This window comes from Protopterus annectens, chromosome 7.part0 (assembly GCF_019279795.1).
Source record: "Protopterus annectens isolate FY-2018-M chromosome 7.part0, PAN1.0, whole genome shotgun sequence".
Lineage (NCBI taxonomy): Eukaryota > Metazoa > Chordata > Ceratodontiformes > Protopteridae > Protopterus > Protopterus annectens.
In genome coordinates, this window is record NC_056739.1 from 1,119,751,934 (window position 1) to 1,119,775,667 (window position 23,734).

Sequence of the window (23,734 nt, forward strand, 5' to 3'; positions counted from 1 at the left end):
CGACAAGCCACGATGCTTCGCTAGGGACGGCTTGCACCTGTTACCCCTGGGCTTTCAGATATTGGCAAAGGCTCTTGCTACCCCCATAGTGCCTTTTTTAGGCAAGACTCAAAAGACAAACCCACCTCCATAGGTATCACAAGGGATAAGAAACTGAGTAATGCGACTCAACGCCAGAAGTCTAAACCTCAAGATGCACCTTTTCGAAACTCTCCTTAGCATGGAGAACATCGATATCTGTGCAGTAACAGAAACCTGGTTCAGGGCTCCCGAGAGCACCCCAGCACTACCAGGTTATACCTCATACCATGCTTTTCGGCCCCAAAACTTGGACCGAACCACAAAAGGAGGGGAGTATCGATATTCATCAAAGATACCCACACCTCCAGGTTGGTGGCAAAGCACGAAGCATCAGAGACTATCCATGTGCAACTAACAGTGGGTAAAACTGCCTTCCAGTTTATAGCCTGCTACAGACCACCCTCCCAAACCCAGGAACCCCACTCGGCCTTCCTGAGAACATTGGAAAATATGAAGGTCTCTCCAAACACCATTATATTGGGCGACTTCAACTACCCAAACATAGACTGGGAGCATTACTCTAGCTCCAACACCCTAGCCCAAAGGTTCCTAGAATTTATAAACTCAAATGCTATGGAACAACGTTTTACCACTCCCACAAGAGGGGAAAACATACTGGACCTGATCATCACCAGCATGGGGACTCTATGCTCCAGACCAGAAGTGTATCCCTCACTGTTAAGATCAGACCATAAACTAATCTCACTGGATATTCACATCCCGACCCCACCCCCTGCCCAGAAAACCACAGTGAAAAACTTCTCTAAAGCAAATTTCACACTCCTCAAAACCGAGGTGGAATCCTTCAAAGCCCCCGGGCCTGTGGAAAATAAGGCCCAGACCGCAGAATCCTTTATAAACGCATTCTACGAACACCTTCAGGAATGCATGGCTCATGCGATCCCAAATAAAGCCAAGACTCAATCCTCCAAAGGCAGACGTCCTGTCTGGTGGACCCCAGCCATAAACAAAACTATACAATAGAAGGAGGAAGCTACTAAATGATAGAGCAAAATCCCAAAAAGGGAAGGCATCACTGATCAGTATTAGCAAAAAACTACGGGCACTCATAAAATTGTCTAAGGCCAGCTTCGAGAGAAAAATTGCACAGGACACTAAGGATAATCACAAGGCTTTCTTTAGTTATGTTAGGAACCTGGGTGGTAATTCCCAGATATGCTCAGAATTAGTCCAAAATGACAAAAAATACACTGAACCCACAGACATTGCCAACATCCTAGCTGCCAGGTTCATCGCAAACTTCTCCCCACCAAAAGGGCAAATATCTATCCCAGCAGAGTGCTGCCGCCCTCTCCAAAGCAAAAAACACAGCATCAATGGGACCAGATGCTGTCCCAGGCTGCGTCCTACATGAACTCCAAGAAGAGCTAAATCCAAACATAAAACTACTGTTCAATCTCAGCCTTACTACAGGATATGTGCCCAAAGAGTGGCGTACAGCAACAGTGGTCCCTCTCCATAAAGGTGGTGCCTCATTGGATCCTGGAAACTATCGCCCCATAAGCCTGACTAGCTTGGTCTGCAAAGCTATGGAAAGGATCATCATGGACCTCATAAATAAAGATATTGGGGACCTACAGACACTGGATCCTACCCATTTCGGCTTTGTTAAGGGCAGATCCTGCCTCTTAAACCTGGTTGATTTCTTTGAAACAGTCACCAAGGCCATTGACGAGGGGAAGGAGGTCCACACAGCCTACCTGGACCTCACAAAAGCCTTCGATACAAAACCCCACTCGGGCATTATAGATAAGCTCACCAGCTTAAATATAAACCCCTATGTCACTAGATGGATTGCAAACTGGCTCAAGGACAAAACCCACATGGTTAGAATTGCTGGAGCCATGTCAGACTCCAAACCAGTTACAAGTGGTGTCCCACAAGGCTCAGTCCTGGGGCCTCTCTTGTTCGGTATATATTTCTCGGAGGTACAGGCCAACACAGAAGGACTGTGGCTGACCAAGTTCGCAGATGACTGCAAACTGGGCACCATAATCGACTCTCCAGCTGACACAAGCATCCTCCAAAAGGGCCTCATAGAAACAGACAACTGGTGCCAGAGCCATGGCCTCAAGCTAAATGCCAAAAGGTGTATAGTCATCCCCTTTGGCAAAAACAAAGTGCCCACAAATTACCACATAGGTGGTAATCCATTAAGTACAGAAGAAGTAATTAGGGACCTAGGGACCCAAGTTGATAGCAATCTCTCATTTGACAACCACGTGGCCAAAGTGGTTAGAAAAACATTTTATATAGCCCACCTAATCATGAAGGGATTCACATCTAGATCAGGGAGGTCATCGTGCCTCTTTACTCATCCCTCATCAGGCCCATAATTGAGTACAATGCCCCTTTTGGGATGTACCTTACCAGACACCTGCAGCAACTGGAAAGACCCCAAAAGTACCTTACCAAGAGGATCAAAGGGCTCAAACAGACACCATATGCTGCCCGGTTAAAGAAACTCCAGCTCTACTCAGTGGCATACCGCCTGTTCAGAGGCGATCTGTGCCTGATGTATAAAGCCATGTCCAACCCCGGAATTAATGGACATGCTGCACCTCAGAAAATCCAAATCCCATCGAGCTACGCGCTCGAGAGACTTGAACCTCAGCACTGAAATAAATAGGACATGCTGGAGGGACAGATTCATAACCCAGAGGCTCCCTTCACTCTGGAATAAAATCCCAGTCCAGGTTAGGCAGAGTCCCTCATTGACTCTCTTCAAGAGGAATCTTGATGACTGGATGGGAGATCGTAGGTTTACCCTGGGTATCACTTCTGTGTCACTGTTAGACAGAGGCACAGTATACTAACCTTGAAAAAGGGCATAGCAAAATAAATTTAAAATGGGTGGCGAAAGCCAAACACATTCTGGCTAGGCTTATAAATGCCCTAGGGCAGATAGCGTAGTATGAACCTATGAACCTTCAGCCTGAACATGTTTTTGAGTTCTGTACCCATTGGTGCTAAAACATCATGGCTGCCACATTCTGTCTCCTGACTAACTTCTTATTTATTATACTTATATTTCACCACATACATTTATTTCTTATATTACCAGTCAGTAAATGACACCATAACTTTTCAGTGTACCAAAATCATGTTGAATAGGCCTTCCGAATTTAGGAGTTTTTAACTTTTAAGTAAGCATAGCATCATAAGGAAGTAACTGATTTCATAATACAGTGTACAAACATGTCAAAATGAGATTATCATTAATCATCGTAAAAGCAAACTGCTGCTGATTTTTTTTTCATCATCACATTTGTTTTAAGTGATACTGAAAGGTGGGGAATTCAAGAACAGATTCTCCATAACATAGTCCAAAGGTGGAGCTGAAGTTTGGTGCTTGTAATATTGCTGTCACTGTAAGATGTTCAACAAATCAATTTTACTGCCCCCATTTGGGCCACCATTTTTCTTTGCATGCATCCCTTACTGTCATTAAACCATATGCCAAATATTCCTTTTAATAGTAGATGGTGATAAAGAAAACACCGATGGCAGAAAAGAATTTTAATTGTAAATTTTCAGAAAGGTCCATAGGCTTCTAAAGGTGCCTTTACTATCTTTCAGAAAAAAGATGTCTGATATTTGGTCTAGCAGTTTGCCCAAGTGATTGTCTGTTAGCTGTTAACAAGCTACTGCCTGTGGTCAACATTCTGATTCCCTCAGCCTCCATTTGCCTGTGAGACTCTGAGAAATTCACTTACCCAAATGGCATTCCTGGGCTGAATCTAAGAAAGGTCCATCTGAATCAATGTTCTACCCTGGTTAACAAATGCAGAAAAAATAAAATAAAATGACCCTCTCCTTACCACCACCAAGAAAGGCTCATTAACTTAAATAGTTACTTTTTTGTCGGAGTGTCTGGCTGAAACCATATGTCTGACCAACAGAGCAGTGATATCAATTAGTCTGTTTGTATATGTATGCATGTGTGTGCGTATATTGGTAGGTAAATACACACAAGCATCCACGCCTATATTTAAGCTGGTTTATAAGCACAAAGACGACTTTGCATGAGAATTTTTGGAAAAGGTTCTTTGCCACGTTAATTCTATCTTTAAAATACACTTAAAGGAATTGTTTTGTGCATTTTACCTCATTCATTTCAAGGATTTCTGAGGCTACATGATCAGTATATGTAGTCTGAGTGTTTTGAGTTCTGCCTTAGACTGTGATGTGTAGCTAGACTTTGGGGGACAGTTTTGATGAGACAGTAATGTTTTGAATTCTGATTTCTCTTTCCATTATTTAATGTCATGATTTGAAACTTGGATGTTGTACTAATGAAGCTTTTTCAGTAAGTGTGCCTATTTTTTGAGAAAATATTCTGTAGCTTTTTATGTAGGTAGCTGATGAGAAGGGCTTTCGTGATTGTGATGCTGCTTTCAACCTGGTGCCTTTGAAGTCATTTAAGATAGTGAGACATGGTTATTCAATCTTTTGATGGTATGCCCATTTAGGAATATTGAAACACATTGTAGCCATATATTCCAGTGGTAAATTTATAAAAAGAAAGATGTTCTTCATCTCACATTGCTGCAGTCCTTACACTTGGGTAGTCCGCTGTCAATATCAAAGTATTAGGCTGACGAAGACTGACATCAGGACGCCAGGGTACAAATGCGCATGACCGACGTCATATCCTCAGTCTTTTGCCACATGGTCCGATGCAGAAGCAGTCTGAAATTTAATTCAGAGTTTCAGACAGAGTCAAACATTTTAGTTTTTCTTGCCTCAGTGGTTGGATGTCAGAAAAAGTGAATAACTGTATTTCTTGTGGGAAACAGATATAGAGATTATCATACTTTGTGTATTCCTTGTTTGGGGCCTGAGGTGCTAGGTTCAAAGCGCACTATATAGGAAAGGTTAGATTGTGCCAGGTTGGTCTTTGGGAAGCGGTGCAATTATAAGATGCCGCCGGATGCAAAGACAAAGCAGCTAAACCCAGGCAAGAAGACGCCGGTCGCCACCGACGACGGTTCTTTAGGCGCCAGTGGAACGCTTCTCTGGAGTCCCAGGGGAGACTTTGTTATTGCAGGATGTGGCCTCTCAGGAGGCAGGTCAGGCTGAAGGGGCTTCTCAGGTTACTGTACTCCTCCCTTCCTAAGGTGGTTAGGCCCTCTCCTTCTGTTTCTAAGGCTTCTCCCAGAGGCAGGCCAGGTTTAGCTTCTGTTGGTGTCACTCCTAGTTCTTCAGGATCTGTGCCCAAGAAGCACATGCTTAAAATGGCAGAAGATTTAATTACTTTGATTAGAGGTTCTTTGCCCCCTCCAGATAAGAGGCCTAGGGTGGAACCAGAGTTGGGGAGTTTTGAGCAGGCGATGTCTCAGAGTCTTCGGCTGAAGACTTGCAGGAGTACTCTCCTTATTCTGATTCTGATGCAGATGATTCAACTCCTTCTGCTTCTCCTCCAGAGGATTTTTCTTTTTCAGAGACTCTTCATTCCATGAGGGAACATTTTAAGTGGAAAGGTCAGGACTTCTCTGATTCCAGGAAAAGGCTTAGGGAATTTTTGCTTTTACCCCAGCATAGGCCTTTGGCTATACCTCCTGTTCTGGATGTTGTGGAAGATGTGTTTGCAGAGGCTTCTCTTAATCCTGATTCTTTGCCTCCTGCTCCTGTTAAACCGGATAGGTATTACAGGGTGCCTGAGGCTCATAAATATCTTTATAAGAGTCCTAGGGGACCCAGAAACTGTTAGTCAGGGACCTAAGGGTGTCAAGGCCTCTGTTGTAAAAATTCCTCCAGATAAAGAGGCCAGAGCTTTGGATAGATGGGGAAAGAAAGTCTATACTTCTTCCACCTTAGCTATGAGGGCTTTGAATTGCCAGTTTCACATGTTGAAATATCAAAACTATCTTCTTTCTCAATTGAAGTCTAAGGTAGATGCTCTGGCGGAAGGCATTGAGTGTAAAGAATTACAAGATTTAGTACATGTTTCTGAACAGGTGGGTAAGCATTCTTTACAATGTGGTTTTGATGCTGTACAGGCCTTGGCTGCCACTGGGTCAGTTCTTCGCAGGCACGCCTGGCTGAGGGATCAGAATTTATCTGAACATGTTAAGACAAGGATTTTGGATGCTCCTTTACAGTCTGATGTATTGTTTGGTTCACCTGTGGAGTCAGTCTTGAAGAAGATGGAGGACAAGGCTAAGTCTATGCAGACTGTTAAAGATTTTTTGCAAGTTCAGCCTCCAAGTTTAGTAGGAATTGGCCTGCTAAGGGTTCTTATGATTCACAGTCTAGGGGTAGATCTAGATGTGGTAGGGGCAGAGCTCAGAGCTCCTTCAGACCTAGAACAGGGAGTTCTCCTGCACATTCTTCGGGTGAGGGCAGGGGCCAGTCCTTTCGTAAACAGGCCCAATGACCTACCTTTTCAGCTGCCAGATCCTTCTTGCATGGCAGCACCTTTGGGAGGAAGGTTGGCACTTTTCAAGGAAAATTGGAGTTTGATTACCCAAGACAGATGGGTATTAGATATCATACACCAAGGTTACAGGTTTTATTTCCATACCTTGCCTCCTTTCAAAGGCATGCCCTCCTCAGCAAAGACTAGAGGCTCACAAACAAATTTCTCTGCTGCTCCAAATAGTCCCTCTGCCAGAAGTGAGCCTAGGATTTTATTCTCGCCTGTTCCTAGTACCAAAGAAGGGGAACACGTGGAGACCAATTCTGGATTTATCTATCCTCAACACTTATCTGGACATTCCCAAGTTCAAAATGTTGACGTTACAACAGCTTTTACCTCTGCTGGGCAAAGATCACTGGATGGTGACTCTGGATCTCAAGGAGGCTTACCTTCATGTTCCTATCAGGCTAAGTTGCAGGAAGTATCTGTTTTCGAGCTGGGACTTCTCATTATCAGTTCTCTGCATTGCCCTTTGGCTTATCTACTGCACCCAGAGTGTTCGTTCTGGCTCCAGTGATAGCTTTCTTCAGGCTAAGAGGAATACAGATCTATCCTTATTTGGACGATTGCCTGATTCTGGCCCAAGGAAAGGACGAACTTCTTCATCATTTACAATATGTGATAGCAGTGCTAAGATGCCTGGGGTATTCTGTGAACGAAATAAAGTCCAGTCTAGTACCCTCTCAGGACATGTGCTTTCTGGGTGTGAGACTGAATACAGCATCCCAGATGGCCTTTTTGTCCCCGGACAAACAAAAGAATCTTTCTTTACTTCCATCAATTGTCTCATCAGTCCAGGCTGACTGCAAGGACAGTCCTTCAAGCCTTGGGGTTCATGGCATCTTGTATTCTGGTGCTTCCCAATGCCAAACTGCATCTGAGGAAGCTGCAATGGTATCTCAAAAATGTATGGACACAGCACTGCCAAGATATGGACACTGTCATTCAGATAATACCTTGCATTCAAAAGGAATTTTTGTGGTGGGCTCAGGAATGTCACCTAAACAAGGGACTCTCTGTGACCCGGCCAGAAGTCAGATTCTAACGACAGATGCCTCAGACAAAGCTTGGGGAGCTCATCTAAATGGAAAGTGGGTACAAGACACGTGGCCTGCCAGACTTCAACATTTACATATCAACTTGAAGGAGATGTTAGCAGTCCAATTTGCATTGATAGCTTTCAAGGATTTACTCCTTCCTGGGCAGGTGTTGGTTCTAACAGACAACACAACTGTCATGTGGTACATCAACAAGCAAGGGGGAACACATTCTTATCCTCTATGCAGACAAGCAATGATTTTGTGGCTCATTTTACAGCTAAATCTTCAGGCAAGGTTTCTGCGGGAGCACAGAACTCCTTAGCAGATGTGTTGAGCAGACAAATTATGGATCCCCACGAGTGGAAATTGGATCCTCATGTATTTCAGAAATTGACAGTGTTATGGGGAACTCCAGACATAGATCTGTTCGCTTCTCCACTAAACTACCAGTTGCCAAAGTTTTGCACAAAAGGTTTCATCCCACAGCTTGGAAAGTGGATGCTCTCTCTTTCAATTGGAGCAATCTTCATGTGTATGCCTTTCCACCTCTGCCTCTCCTCCCAAAGGTACTCCTGAAGGTCAGACAGGACAAGCCAAAGATGATTTTAATAGCTCCAGATTGGCCTCGACAGCACTGGTACCCATTACTGAGAAGTCTGATGGGAACCTCCATGGCCTTTGCCTTCGATTCCACACCTGCTGTCTCAGGAGAACAGTCATCTACTCAAATGTAAAACTTCACTCTCTTCACCTAACAGCCTGGCATATTCTGTTTTAAACCCTGGAGGGTCTCCGCTTCCACAGCAGGTTTTGAATGTTATTTTGGAGGCCAGAAGGCCTAGTACAAGGAAAGAGATAAATGGAAGAGATTTTTATTTTGGAGTACAGCAAAGGAATTTGATGTTTCTAAGCCTAATTTAAGTGTGGCTCTTCAGTATCTTACTGAGTTACTGGACAAAGGTTTGTCCTTCTCTTCTATTAAGGTTCATGCTGCAGCAATTTCTGCTCACTATGACTGTGACCCACCATTGTTTTCTCATCCTTTGTTTAAGCAATTCCTTAGAGGGCAAAGAATATAAGACCCCGAGCTCCTACTCCTGCTTGGGATCTCAATTTTGTGTTGGAGAAACTCACTCTACAACCTTTTGAGCCTGCAGCTACTGCTGAGTTGAAATATTTATCATGGAAGACTGCTTTTTGTTGGCCATTACCTAGAAGGGTGTCTGAGTTACAGGCCCTTATGGCAGTTGAGCCTTTCTTAATTTTCCATAAGGATAGGGTGTCTTCGCGCACTAATCCTTCCTTTATGCCTAAAGTGGTTTCTAGTGTGGCTTTAAACCAAACTATTCATTTGCCTACTTTTATGCAAACCCCAAAATAAAGGGGAAAAGATTTTGCACACTTTGGATATACACAGGCAGTTGCGATATTATTTGAGCAGAACTAAAGGGTTCAGGCAGTCTCAGCAGTTATTTGTTTCATTTGCTTTGGGTTCTCAGGGCAAGCCTGTGTCAAAACAAACTATTTCTAAGTGGATTGGGTTTTGTATTGCTTTCTGTTACTCCCATCATGGTAAGGAGATTCCAGCTGGGATTAGGCCCCATTCCACTAGGGCTACTGCCACTTCTACAGCTTTTGGCAACTAAAGATATTTTAGAGGCAGCTACTTGGAGTTCAGTGCATACTTTCTCTAAGCATTACCACCACTCTAAATCTAGGGCTGGTTTTGCCACTGCAATTTTACAGGGCATTTTGGCAGCTCCTACTGCTTTATAGTTTTGCCATCCTCCCTTACCTCTGCTTTGGGATTCTACAAGGACTGCAGCAATGTGAGATGAAGAACATAGTACATTTTTGTACCTACCATAAATGTAGATGTTCAAGATCCACATTGCTGCAGTCCCTCCTTCCCCTCTGTAGTTAGAGGCGGTTGTGTGGTTTGGGTTGTACATATTGTGAATGTTGTATATATTGTACATAGGTTTAGCACTAGGGTGGTTGGTTGTTTTTTGCTATCTTTTGGTTTTGACCTTTCTTTTTAGGGTCTTCTGACATCTGGGGCAAGAAAAGACTGAGGATATGACGTCGGTCATGCGCATTTGTACCCTGACGTCCTGACCGACGTCAGCCTAATACTTTGATATTCGGGCCGACCGAGGACAGCGGACTACCCAAGTGTAAGGACTGCAGCAATGTGGATTTTTCGAACATCTACATTTATGGTAGGTACAAAACTGTACTTTGTGTATTGACTAAGTGGTTAGCCTAACACTATCTGGAAAAAAAAAAAAAAAAGCTTAACTGAATTTTCAGGTTAACTTTTTTCACTTTCTTGAGTGATTTTTAGTACCATGTGCAGTTGTTTTTAGTGTATATATTTCTTTTATTTTTGTTCTTGTATTAATGCAGCTTTTTTTTTTTTTTTTTTTTAAAGATTAACACCATCCAACTGCCCTTCTTTGAACAGCCAGTCTTTGCAAGAAGGTAATCCCTGGTTTGAATTCCTAGTAAGGATACGTGAAGTCAGTAACAGTCCTACAGGTAATATTACCAAGCCAGGAAAAGATTACGAATTTGCCTTTATATTGCAAATCAATTGTCTTTATTGTTTGTAAAGAAGGGTTACTCAGCAAAATGTCTATAAATAAATTTGCTGAAGTCTGGAAACCAAATTAGTTTATACAAGTATGTAGTAAAATGGATAGCAAACTGAAAGATAGAATTTACAGAGTGCAAGTTGCAGGTGCCTCAAAAGAAAGTGTAAAAGTGACCAGAAGTGGCCCTCTGGGCTCTGTTCTGGGAGTTTTCCTTTTCTTCATTTACTTTTCACATCTCCAAGCCGAGAGAGAAGACCTTTGGCTTACAAAGTTTGCAGACAACTACAAACTATGGATTGTTGTTCACCCTCTGACATCCACATCCTTAAGAATTAACTCTCCCTAGTAAACCTTTGGCGTATGCACTAAAACCAGGATGTGCTTCATGTTTCACTGTTGCAGTCATTACATTTGGGTTATCTGCTTGCAGGTAGCCCTCAGTCGGCCTGATAAACAAAGTCTTGGGTACTGCATCAGTTGCTGTCCCATCTTCCATGACATTAGGTCATCAGAGATATAAAACATGCAGCCGACGCCATTACATTAGTCTTTCTTGTTGTGCGCTGCCCGAAGCAGAAGCAGTTTACAAGTGCCAGTCGGACGACTCCTGAAATTTTCATTTTCGAGTTTCAGAACCGAAGTCTTCCAACTAAAGCGAAGTACCCCGTTGGGGAAACGTTTTCTTGCTCCTTACCAATGTCAGTAAAAGTTAATAATTGCATTATTTGTGGAAAACAAATACCTCATAAAGATTTTCATTCATACTGTATTCCTTGCTTAGGCCCTGACCATGATGTACCTTGCTGTCGGTTTTATGCTTTATACTTTATTTAATCAGTGCACTATCCGTCGTCGGTATATTTTCGCCTCTAAATATTTCAGTTCTCGGTTTAATTATCCAGAAATGTCATCTGTTAGCCATCCGACTACCGGGATTCTGAAAAAAATGCAAAGATAAAGACAGAGACAGGCTGCCAAGGTCCAAAACTGCCGACGACGCTTCTCCTAAGCCAGTCGCCAGTTTGCCAGTACTCAGTGAGGCGCTTTCGCAGCCCCTGATACCCGTTACTTCTGATTCACAGGCCTCTACTGAGACCAGTATGCCACGAGATGCTTCAACTATGGAACCTGCAGATGTCTGTACCTTGGATGGGTCCGTAGCCGCTGTGCAGGCACCGGCTTCTGAGGGTGTATTCAGGCCTACGGACTTGCATATTAAACCGACGCCTCCTTCTTTACTTAGGCCTAAATCTCGAACCATGCCTAAAAAAACAACTCCCAGGCCACATGCTCAGGCCTCTGTGCCTAAAAAACAAATGATAAGAATGGCTGAAGATCTAATAACTCTAATCAGGGTTAGCCAACCCCCCCCCCCCTTCTAGAAGACCTAGGACTGAAGTTGATTATGAATCTTCTGACCAGGATTCTGTTTTTTCTGATTCTTCTCATGTTCTGGATTTGCCCTTGTCTACTTGATTATGTTAAGATGACTCCATTCCTTCTGCTTCCCCTACTGAGGATTTTTCTTTTGGTGAAATCTTACATACTCTAAGGGAGCATTTCCACTGGGAAACCCAGGATTTTTCTGATTCAAAAAAGAGGCTTAGGGATTTCCTTCTCCTACCTCAGCATAGGCCTTTAGCTATTCCTCCTGTACTAGACATTGTTGATGCTTTTTCAGAATCTAGTTTGGCCCCTGATTCCTTGCCTCCTGCTCCTAGAAAACCTGACAGATACTACAGGGTCCCTGAATCCCACAAGTTCCTTTTTAAAAATCCTATTGCGTATCCAGAGACTATTTCACAAGGGCCCAAGGGCATTAATGTTTCTACTGCTAAAAATCCTACCCCTTCTGATTGAGACTCCAGGGCACTGGATAGGTGGGGTAAGAAGGTTTATACTTCTGCAACCTTGGCCATTAGGGCTTTAAACTGCCAGTTTCATATCTTAAAGTATCAGCAACATGTTATTGGATTGCTTAAACAGAAAATGATGTTGATTCCTGACTCTGTGGAAAATAAAGAATTACAGGATTTAATGCATTCTGCTGAACAAGTTGGAAAACATACTTTGCAATGTGGTTTTGATTCATTAGAGGCCTTTTGCAGGGCTGCTATTACTGGGTCTGTGCTGAGAAGGCATGCTTGGTTTAAGGAGCAATCTTTGCCTGATCATGTTAAAGCTAAATTGTTGGATGCTCCCTTAAATCAGGACCGCCTGTTTGGCAACAAGGCTGAGGAAATGCTTAAAAAGATGGACGATAAAGCTAAATCTATGCAAACTGTTAAAGATTTCTTACAAGTTCAGCCTCCTAGATTTAATAGGCACTGGCCTTCTAAGAATTGGTCCTTTCCAGCCCCTTGCAAGTCTTCTCAAGCCAAACCCAGGCACAGCAAAAACCCCAGGTTTCAGTCCCAGGGGACACACAGGATTAAGTAGTGGGGGGGCCTCCACTTCCAAATCTGGGAATAATAAGACTCCCCCCATGGTAAAGAGTCTCAATGACTTCCTTTCAAAATTTCCAGGCACTTATCAACTGGCTGCCCCTTTGGGTGGGAAAGATTGCTCTTCATGCAAAGAATTGGGAACTCATTACCCAGGACAAATGGGTTTTAAATATAGTGTCCCAGGAATACAGATTTCACTTCCACATGTTGCCAACACCAAGCGGGTGGCCGGACCTACCCCCAAATCAGTGGGCAGAGGCCCAAAAACAAGTACTTTCGCTTTTAAGCATGGAGGCTATTCAACTGGTACCGGAAGAGGAACAGGGACAAGGTTTCTACTTGAAACTTTTCCTGGTACCCAGAAAAGACAATTCATGGCATCCTATCCTGGACCTGTCTACTCTAAACACCTTTTTGGAGATTCCAAAATTCAAGAGGCTGACTCTTCACCAATTACTTCCTATGCTAGGCAAAGATGCCTGGTTGGCAACACTAGATTTAAAAGACACATACCTGCACATCCCAATCAGGGAATCTTATAGGTGCATAGGTTCACAGGTAGGTACTAGGCTATCTGTCCAAGGGCCTTTGTAAGCCTAGCCAGCAAGTTACCATAGCTTACGCCACCCAAGAAGAAAATACCTACACTTCAAAGCAGGCTACACGCATTATCAGTTGTCTGCACTGCCCTTTGGCTTATCTACTGTGCCCAGGGTATTCACAAAGTACCTAGCTCCAGTTATTGCATTTTGCAGGCAAAGAAATATTCAAATATACCCATACTTGGATGATTGTCTAATTCAGGCAGAAATCCAGGACATACTTTTTGAATCATCTGGCCTTTGTACAAAGGGTTCTAACTTGTCTGGGGTACACCATAAACGAAAAGAAATCACACCTGGTACCCTGTCAACAAATTATATTCCTGGGAGCAAGCTTGAATACAACTTCCCAGATGGCTTATCTCACGCCAGAGAAACAAATTCATTTGACAACCTACTTCAAACAAGTGGCCACAAAAACCTTGCTATCTGCAAGACAAATACTGCAAGCCTTGGGGTTCATGGCCTCCTGCATTCTTCTAATTCTATAAGCAAGACTGCATATGAGGAAACTACAGTGGTGTCTAAAAAGCCTATGGTGTCAACATTCTCAGGATCTAGAAGCAATGATTCCTTTCATACCTTGCCTACGTCTAGAGTTCCTTTGGTGGGCAGAGACCTGCCACCAAAACAAGGGACTACCTTTCACACCACCCCCTGCCACCCAAACCCTAACAACAGATGCATCAGACTATGCATGGGGGGTTCACCTGGCAGGGAAGTGCATTCAGGGCAAATGGAACCCAAGTCAAATGCACCTGCATATCAATCAAAAAGAAATGTTAGCTGTACAGAATGCTCTGACAGCCTTCAAGGACCACAATCTTCCAGGACAACTAATGGTAAAGACGGACAACACTATTGTTATGTGGTACGTAAACAAGCAGGGGGGTACACATTCTTACCCCCCTCTGCAGACTAGCCATGGCATTGTGGAACACAGCCTTGAGCTACCAAGTGAACCCTCAAGCTCAATTCCTGCCAGGAAAATTAGACGGACTAAGCAAAAACCTCATGGAGCCACACGAGTGGAAACTGGAACCAAGGATTTTCAGCATGGTGACAAGCAAATGGGAGAGCCCAGATATAGACCTGTTTGCCTCTCCCCAAAATTACCAATCGGACAAATTTTGCACAAGGACTCCCCACAAACAAGCCTGGAAAGTGGATGCTCTGTCCTTCAGCTGGAAAAACCTATCAGTCTATGCCTTCCCTCCTCTGCCTCTGCTCTCCAAAGTACTACTAAAAATCAAACAGGGCAAACTAAGGATGGTTTTGATTGCTCCAGACTGGCCACACCAACACTGGTGTACCCCCTCCTGTACAGTGTCACAGTTATCCCCATGGCACCTGCCTCAGACTCCTTCCCTGTTGTCTCAGCAGGAGAACCAGATTCTGCACTCTCAGCTTCTAACACTGAACCTTGCAGCCTGGCTAATTACATAATTTCTCCTTTACCATCCGTCAGTAAACCTGTGATGGATATCATTTTAGAGGCAAGGAGGCCTAGTACTAGAAAATCTTATGCTGAGATGCTTCACAAGGGCCTGTCTTTTTCCTCCATTAAAATCCATGCCTCAGCCATTTCAGCGCATTATAACACAGAACCTCCCCACTTCTCTCATCCACTGCTCAAGCAGTTCCTCAGAGGGGCCAAAAATTTGAGACTACCCAGGAGAGCTCCAACCCCAGCCTGGGACCTTAACTTTGTTTTGGAGAAACTCACTCTACCTCCCTTCGAGCCAGCTGCTACTGCAGACTTAAAATTTCTTTCTTGGAAAACAGCTTTCCTTTTCGCAGTCGCTTCAGCTAGAAGGGTATCTGAATTATTGGCCCTTATGGCTGTGGAGCCTTTCATCATCTTTCATGCGGACAGTGTGTCCCTCAGAACCAATCCATCCTTCATGCCCAAGGTGGTATCCAGTGTGGCTCTTGATCAGTCCATACATTTGCCAACCTTCTTTCCCAATCCACAGAACAAAGGGGAACGGATACTGCATTCCTTAAATGTGCACACACAACTTAGATTCTACTTGGACAGGACTAAACCTTAAAGGAAATCTGAAAAACTGCTGGTGACATTTGCTGCAGGGGCAGAGGGGAAGGCTATTTCAAAACAAACCATTTCTAAATGGATAGGCCATTGCTTTCGTTTCTGCTATAAGCACCATGGAAAACCTATCCCCAGGGGATCAGACCTCACTCCACCAGGGCTGCATCTACCTCTACAGCCTTTCTCAGAGGCGTCCCTACCAGGGACATCCTAGAAGCTGCTACCTGGAGTTCTGTACATACTTTCACCAAGCATTAACATTTGCCAATTTTCTCTAAATCCAGAGCTGGCTTTGCCATTGTAGTCTTGCAGGGCCTTATAGCTGGTCCTAATGCTATCTAAATTCCTCTTCCCAACCATAGCTTTGGGAATCTATCCAAAGGTAATGACTTCAACAGTGAAACACGAAGAACATAGTACAGTTGTGTACACTTACCATAAATGTAGATGTTCGAGTGTATTCACTGTTGCATCCTGGTTACCATCCTTCCAGCCCTCTAACTTCTTTTGGCTATACCTCTACTTTCCTTTACTATGCTTAAAAGCCTTTTAGGTGTATTTGCTTTTTTTGGAGGTATATCATTGTACTTTTATATTTAATTGCTTCCCATTAGGGGGCACCTGACATCTGAGGCAAGAAAAACTGATGTAATGGCATTGGCTGCATGTTTTATACCCCTGACATTATGGAAGAAGGGACAGCAACGGACGCAGGACCCAAGACTTTGTTATTCAGGCCGACTGAGGGCTACCTGCAAGCAGATAACCCAAATGTAATGCCTGCAACAGTGAATACACTCGAACATCTACATTTATGGTAAGTGTACACAACTGTACTTTCTAACTAAATGCTAAAAAATGTAGTATCATCACTTTTGTTAGATGATCCCTCCCCTCATCTTCTTGTATAGACAACACACCACTGCAAAATGAAAATATAGTCAGAGACCTAGTAACTTGTTTGATATCTTTCTGTATTTTGACCGTCGTATGACTACGTTCATCAGAAAATAATTTTATTTGGCACAGCTGATTACAAAATTAATATCATCATAGTCTAAAGAGATAATTGATCCCTTATACTCAGCATCAATCAGTTCCTTAGCCATTCAGAGAGGCTAGAAGCTCTAGCCCTTTATTCATTTCTTACATATTTTTTGGGGATATCTCTGTCTCAGTTACCACACCAGTACAGATGTACTGAATCTTTTGCATCTCTGCAAGTGCAATATCCCCACTAGTACTAGACTCAAGACCTAAATGCTTACCAAGGGATAAATAAAACCATATTGGTAGGATAGGTTTAGAACTCAGAACCTCAGACTTCCCTTGCACGTTAAGCAGTGCAACTCACTAACTTCCTTTAAGCATAACCAAGATGACTGGTTGGGTGTCTTCAAATCTACTTCGGGATTGACTGGTATAGACATCCTGGAGAAAGGAGGTGTGGCATAAGGGGAGGGTACTGGCAAGTCGTGAATGGTCAAAAGATTCAGTGGCCTTGGCATGTTTATGAATTTATGAATTGAAGTGCTTATTTAAGAAATGTCATAATTAGTTACATGTAGACTCAGACAGGAATAAATGGAGTTTAAGAAACTTGCTGCATGAAAACATTTGCATCAGGCAGTACAGGAATAATGATCATCATGCTGTCAAGCCATAGCAAAAAGATTTTCTGAATCAGCATTTAAGGGGAACTGGCACATATCACTGTCTTTAGTTCCACCTGTGTATCTTGTGGGTGGTACTGCCACCTATCTCCAGCCTTCTACCACTTACATGTTGTTCACTGCTTTTCACACCCTTTAAGATACATTCATATTTTATTGCCCAATTTGTCTTGTACAGGATTGTGGAGAAGCTGAACTCTGTCCAAGCAAAAAGAGAACCAGTTGACCAGGTTCTGCCCCATCATAGGATGCATTTACATAGTCTATAGTAACTCGCACTCTGCACACACATATCTGTAGATACTTCATAACAGTGTATAACTGAGATATGAAAAGATATCCATGCACCTCGTAAAACTCCTCATTGACATAAGGAGGACGTCTGTATTTCATACTGAAGGCAGCTAAGTTGAGAACTGAACCAGGCAACCAAGAGATGGGAGGCAGTAGAATTAACCACTGCAGAGCTGTGTTACCTCATTTTAGTGCTTCTGGATATGTTTTTTTTTCTGTATCTACTATCTGTAGCTGCCTCCTTTGACTTAGCCAAGTACTTATATCATCAGGAAAGAACCTCATTATTTCTTTTTCTGGATGAACTGGTCACATAGCATCACAATTTCCTCTGTAGACAGATCTTTAACCTGATCATAAAGATATGCTGCGGTCTGTTGTTGGATGTCTTTTGCCCTGTAGGTTTAGTAAATTAGTTAAAAAACACATTTGCCTGTTGTGCAAGATGTTCAACAAGTATCATGACAGACCACCTAATATTCCATTTATCCGTTTTGTAAAATTGTATGTTCATTTATTTTTCCCATTATGTTCAGTGGATTTGCAGTTTTTTAATTTTTTCAATGTAATAGCATTATATAGGAATAACTTTTTTTAAATGGACCTTGTCTTCTAGAGATGGAAGATTACTTTAACTGTTTAAGTGATTTTTATAGGTTTTTATTGAATTGTGGTGGTTTTGTTTCCTTTGAATAGTAGTGATTTAAGGCATGGCGAGGCATGTTTTCTTTTTTTTTTTTTTTTTTGTTAAGGTTTAGTTTCAGTTTGGGTGTGACAGCCAGCACCAGTGTGGAAAAGTGGATGTGAGGGGGGTTAGGGATGATGTTTTTTTTTAATTAATTAGGTATTTGATCTTTTTGTTTGCTTAAGGAGTTTAAATTTTCCTTTTCTTTTTATTTTTAATCGTTTGTGATTAGGTTGGATGGGATAATTGAGTTTGGTATGTATTTGGTATAGTGCCCATGTTATGATGCTTAAGTGGACCAGCTAGGTGTTTGTGACACTCATCCTACTGGCCTGGCCCCCACTGCACCATGTCATTGCCAGGGCTACCAGCTTATCCTCCTACCCCAAGACTACTCCAGAATTGGTTGGGCCTGTTGTGGATCCTAAAGATGTTACTGTTAGAGGGTGGAGTCGGCAGACCCCAGTCACTTTTAAGTTTATGCTGGCATTTATAATTAAATGCTCTTGCAGTACTGAAGTAGATAGTTTATCATTCCATTTTTAATGCTCCTAGCTTCCCACTTGCATGTCCAAGCAGTTGCCCAATAGGCAAATGTGCATTAGGTAATGTGTCGAGTTTTTCCCCCTGAGACATGCTGCCTTCCCATCCCAGGGGAAATAAGCAGACAAAAGTCCTGTCACTTCTCCCCATTGCTTGCCTTCTAGTGTCTGAGCTTTTAATTGATCTAGAGTCATGACTAGTCTCCTAGTCCTCCTCCACTTTGCAGGACAAAATCAGGGCTTGGTAGGGTAGTTCCTACTAAACCTTGGGGCTGTACCTGCATGAAGAGATGTAGCCTTATCCTCAAGCTTTTAAAGATAGCCTGGATCTTGGATCCAAACAGAAAGTCCTTTGTCAAAAGGAGCATCTAGGATTTCTAAATTGGTATGTTCTGGAAAACATTGATGTGATGTTGTCCTATCTCGCCTTCATTCTGTACTGGTTGGGTTCGGAAACAGACTCAGCCTATAAAAAAGCTCAAGGACTTCCACTGGCTCGTGGCTGTAACCCTATCCCATCATGCTTAGAGAAGACTATCCAGATCTCGTTTCCCGCTAAACAAGATTGGGTGCTTCCATTCAGGCTCTGGCTAAGTGAAAGTCCTTTTCTTCATTTCTTGTTTAAGTTGTACTCATAAGCGTTATAAAGTTAGTAGGTTAGTTTGAGCTTATTTAGAGTGTTCGTTTAGTGTTGGTTGTTACCTTTGGCCATTGTTTCTTCCTGTAGGCCTTTTTCTCTACCTCCCTATCCCTGCTGTTCTTACAATAACTATCCAAGTTAATTTAAGTTAGAGAGCTTGGAAATAAGTTTAAATTTTGGGTTTAACTCTACTGTTCCTTCCCCTAGTAAGCTTGTTTAAGTTCGAGGGCTTCCGTTGGCCCATTTAACTTAGAGGTCCCTTCATTTTCCCTCTATATATTTCTTTCAATTTAAGGTAGGTTCGTTTAACTTCGAGAACTGCTCCCTTTGTTTTCCTAGTGAAATTGATATTGTTGTTGTTAAAAATTTCTAGTACTATATATTTAGTAGTTGGTGGTGGTTGTTGCTGTTAATACATAATGTCCAAGTATCCAAAAGAATCAAAACCCTCTGGGTTTAAGAAATGTGACAAGTGTAACCAAAGAATATAGTTGACTGATGGCCATACAAGTTGTGTATATTGTCTAGGTGCAGTCCACCTTCAGGAATCATGTGCCTTTTGTCATGCCTTCAGTCACAGAGTTTTGCTTGAGAGGAAGAACAAGCTAATTTTAAGAGGACTATTAAAGACCCCTTCACAGAGGCTATCAAGAAGGTCAGAGTTCATCAAAAACTGCAAAATCCCTGTCTTCCAGGTCAGAGAAGTCGGGGAAAGAGATCATCTACGTCTACTGCTCATTTGGAACAGACAGAAAAATTGACAAAAGAGCCATTCTCTGACCCGAAGGATTACGGGCCCGAAAAACCTTCTTCCTCAGCTCCTGCTGTGGTTCCGGGGTCAATGGAGTTTCACATTCGGAGCTGGGCCCCAGTTCTGGAGCTGGTCTCCCCAACTCTCAGATCTCCATTGCTTTAACCTGTGAGATCTCCCACCCCCCTCCTCTTGATCCTCCGGGAGCCTGTCTGAAGATGATGTGGATTGTGTGGTAAGGAGACTTTTACAGACAGCAGGGTTGGCCAAGCTACTGTCGACTCCAACCTAGAGGGATACGGAACTGATGAAGACTACCTCCCTTTCATTGATTCCTCCTCTGACCCGAACTGGGAACTCGGAGCCGGATTGCCTGGATCCAGTTGTAGTGGAACCATTGGTACTGAGACCTGCACCAGGATCTTCCGGCCCAGCTACTGCTCCGACTTCCTCAGTTCCATCTCAACTTGAGGGGTCTAGGAGCCAATGCTATCCATTCGAGTCGGACAGCTGTCTGATACAAACTTGCCCCTCGGGGCCTTGGCATGGGTGAGTTTGGCTCCTACATCGGCCTCTGAGCCCACCCACTTGGTTCCAAAGAAGCCTTCTGGTTCTTCAGAACTGGTAGTCTTCTTGGATCAGGGCTGGGGGTGCCTTCAAGCTGATGAGGAGAGTGCTGTCGCCACCGACAGCTCCGCTGTCAGTTTCAGACATTCTTCCCCCAAAGACACCAGTGTCTGTCTCAGGACCATCACATCCACACAGACTTGAAGACCCAAAGCCTCAGGATGCCCCATTGGATGAAACTGTCTCTACTGAAATCTCTCCAGAATACCCTTCCAAAGAGGTCCCTCGAAAGAAATTATGCAAGAGGAAGCATTTAGACTCCCCATAGGAGTCCATTACCTCAGATACAGACCTCAATGAGTCTGAAGGTTCCCCACGGTCACCCTCTGAGGATGTCTTATTTGCAGACATCCTAGAAATCCTTAAGCAGAGAGGTGGTTGGAAGCCCATCAACCCTTCTGAGGAGTCTGTATACCTGGAGGCTTTGAGCATCACCCTTCCACCTCTTGGGTGTCTCTGCCCTTTGACCAGCTCATGAATGTACTTAGAAGGCGTGAGAGCCTCCAGACTCAGTGGAACCTGTTCCTAGGAGGCCAAATAAGTTTATTACCACACCTTCGAACAAGCAGTTTCTTAGTGTGTCCCAGTAGATGCTATGGTGGTGGCGGCAGCCACCAGAAGGAACTTTCTGAGACATCCTTGTCTGTCCATCCACCGAACAAAGAGTCTCATACAATGGACAGATATGGAAAGCGCACATTTTCTTCAACAACTTTTGCTCTCAGATCACTGATTTACCTGACTCATTTTACGAGGCTTCAGAGATATCTCCTGAAAGAGCTAGGAGATACCCTCAAAGGTTCTGTAGCTGCGGGGGTTTTAGACAAGGTTTCTTCTCACCTCTCTACCATAAATTCAATGGTAAACTCTTCCATGAGGCTCATTTCTTATGCAGCTGATGGAGCAAGTAGGGCAACGGGTACAGGAATTTCCTTAATGAAACTTTCCTGGATGTGCTTGTGTGATTTCAGTGCTTGTGTGATTTCATGGAACTCTTTAAATTTTCCTTTATTAACGCCCCTTTCGATGGCTTGTCCTTGTTCAGGCCTAAAGTTAAAGGCAAACTAACCAGGTGTGAACAGAAAGAAAGACACTCTCTCCCATTGGAATCCATTTCTCCCTACCTACCAGACCTTACCCAAAGGTCAGAAGGGAGAAAAAATGTGGTTTTGAAAATCCCAGAGAGCTTTCCAGGACACATGTGATGATCCTTTCCCCAGGGGCAGAGGGTGAAGTACCATTGGAAGATGCCGACCATGTGGCAGAGGGGGTCCGCAGAACCAGGGTGACAGGGAATCCTTCCTTGGTAAGCCCTTTCAGTGTTCCTAAAAGGAGGCCCGTCTGCCCATCTCTGGGGGCAGTCAGGGGTAACTTATCTTTGTACCCAAAGGCCTGGCTAAAAATTACAAGAGACAAATGGGTACAAAAGATCATATCCAGAGGTTACTTCATTCCCTTTTCCTTTCCCGCCCCAAAAACGAAAACCATCCCAAATGTACCAGCCAGTCAAAAGGATCAGGCAACACTCGAAATACAAAAGTTGCTAGACAAAAAGAGTCATCCAAACAGTCCCCGCAGACCAAATTGGATCCGGAACTTACTCAAGGTTTTTTTTTTTAGTTCCAAAAAAAACCAGGGGACTGGAGACCCATTTTAGATCTCAGCAAACTAAACAAGTCATAAAAAAGTAATTCCGGATGGTGACACTGCAGTCAGTACTTCCCTTCTTGGGACAAGATGATTGGATGTGCTCAACAGACCTCCAGGATGCGTACTACCACATCAAAATGGACAGGCAGTCCAGAAGTCATTTGTGCTTTTGGCTGGAAGCCAGTCACTGTCAGTTTCGAGCTCTGCCCTTTGGTCTCACTACAGCCCCTAGAGTGTTCACCAAATGCATAGCAGTAGTTATGTCTCACATGAGGCGTCTAGGATTCCAAGTGTTTCCGTACCTAGATGACTGGCTCCTAACTGCCACCACCAAGCATCCACTAACAAGAGTGAGGCACACCACCATACAGCTTTGCTGTCTCCTTGGAATCACAATAAATTATGAAAAATCTGCCTTGTTGCCATCTCAGCATATCATTTTTATAAGAGCAGAGCTAGATACAAAACAGATGTTGGCCAGGATCCCCCCTGAGAGTTCAGGCCCTACGACATCAAGTCCAGAATCTACTTTCCAAGAAAAAAGTGCAAGCAAGAACTGTCTTGAAAGTTTTGAGTATCATGACATCAGCAATAACCTTTATACCATTGGCGTGCCTGCACATGAGAATTTTGCAATGGCTGCCATTCACTCAGTGGTCCATGCAGGAGCTATCCATGTCTCACCAAATTATAATTACAGAATCTTGCAAGAAAGACCTTCGTTGGTGGCTTCATTCCACTCAGGTGACTCTAGGTCGACCTTTTGTTCTTCTGCAACCATTAGTCACAGTGACCAAGGACACTTCCCAGATAGGGTGGGGGACATTATCTAGGAAGGACAGTCCAAGGCACTTGGGGGGGGGGATCACAAGGCCCACTTGCATATCAATATTCTAGAGAAGAGAGTGGTGTTTCTAGTGTTGCAAACATTACAAGACTCTCTTCCGATAGGAACAATTGCAATACAGACAGAGACAGACATGTCAGTCGTATGGTACATAAACAACCAAGGAAAAATTAAGTTTTACTCCCTCTGTTGAGTGGCCCAAAGAGTACCTCAGGGCAATTTCTTCCCAACATTTTCTGACAGCAACACATGTCCTGGGAAAATCCAAAGTGATAGTTGACAAACTCAGCAGAGCGATTCTGATGTCTCACGAGTGGACCCTACAGCAGGAAGTAATTGAAAAAAATTTCTGCAAGTGGGGCCAGCCTTGCTGTGATTGTTTTGCCACGTCCATGAATGCCAAATGCAGGAGCTACTTCCCCCTGATTCCCCCCTCTGGGGGAGTCACCAAGGGATGCACTTGTACACGACTGGCCCCCAGGTCTCCTCTATGCTTTTCTACCCTTTCCATTGATTCCCAAAGTTCTTCAGAAAGCCAGCTCATTGGGAAGGAGTTTAATACTAGTCACTCCATACTGGCCTCATCAAATATGATTCCCCTGTCATTGGCCTCATCTCCAGGGGGAGCCATGGATTTTGGACTCAGTTCCAGACCTCCTGGCTCATTCGTCAGGGATACTCCACCCATCAGTTCAAACCCTTAAGTTGACAGCTTGGCTGCTCCAGTTCCACACATAGCCAGGCTCCCTGACATATTTCCCCT

The 23,734-nt window shown here is 43.5% G+C and overlaps 1 protein-coding gene across 1 annotated transcript in view; it reads left to right on the forward strand.

Annotated features, from left to right (window-relative positions):
* The window catches only part of SPG11 (SPG11 vesicle trafficking associated, spatacsin), a 2,547,571-nt gene that overhangs the window by 1,245,234 nt on the left and 1,278,603 nt on the right, over positions 1 to 23,734 (forward strand). The window contains exon 17 of the mRNA XM_044077700.1: positions 9,998 to 10,104. Coding sequence (XP_043933635.1) covers positions 9,998 to 10,104 — 107 coding nt within the window. The remainder of the gene's footprint in view (positions 1 to 9,997; positions 10,105 to 23,734) is intronic.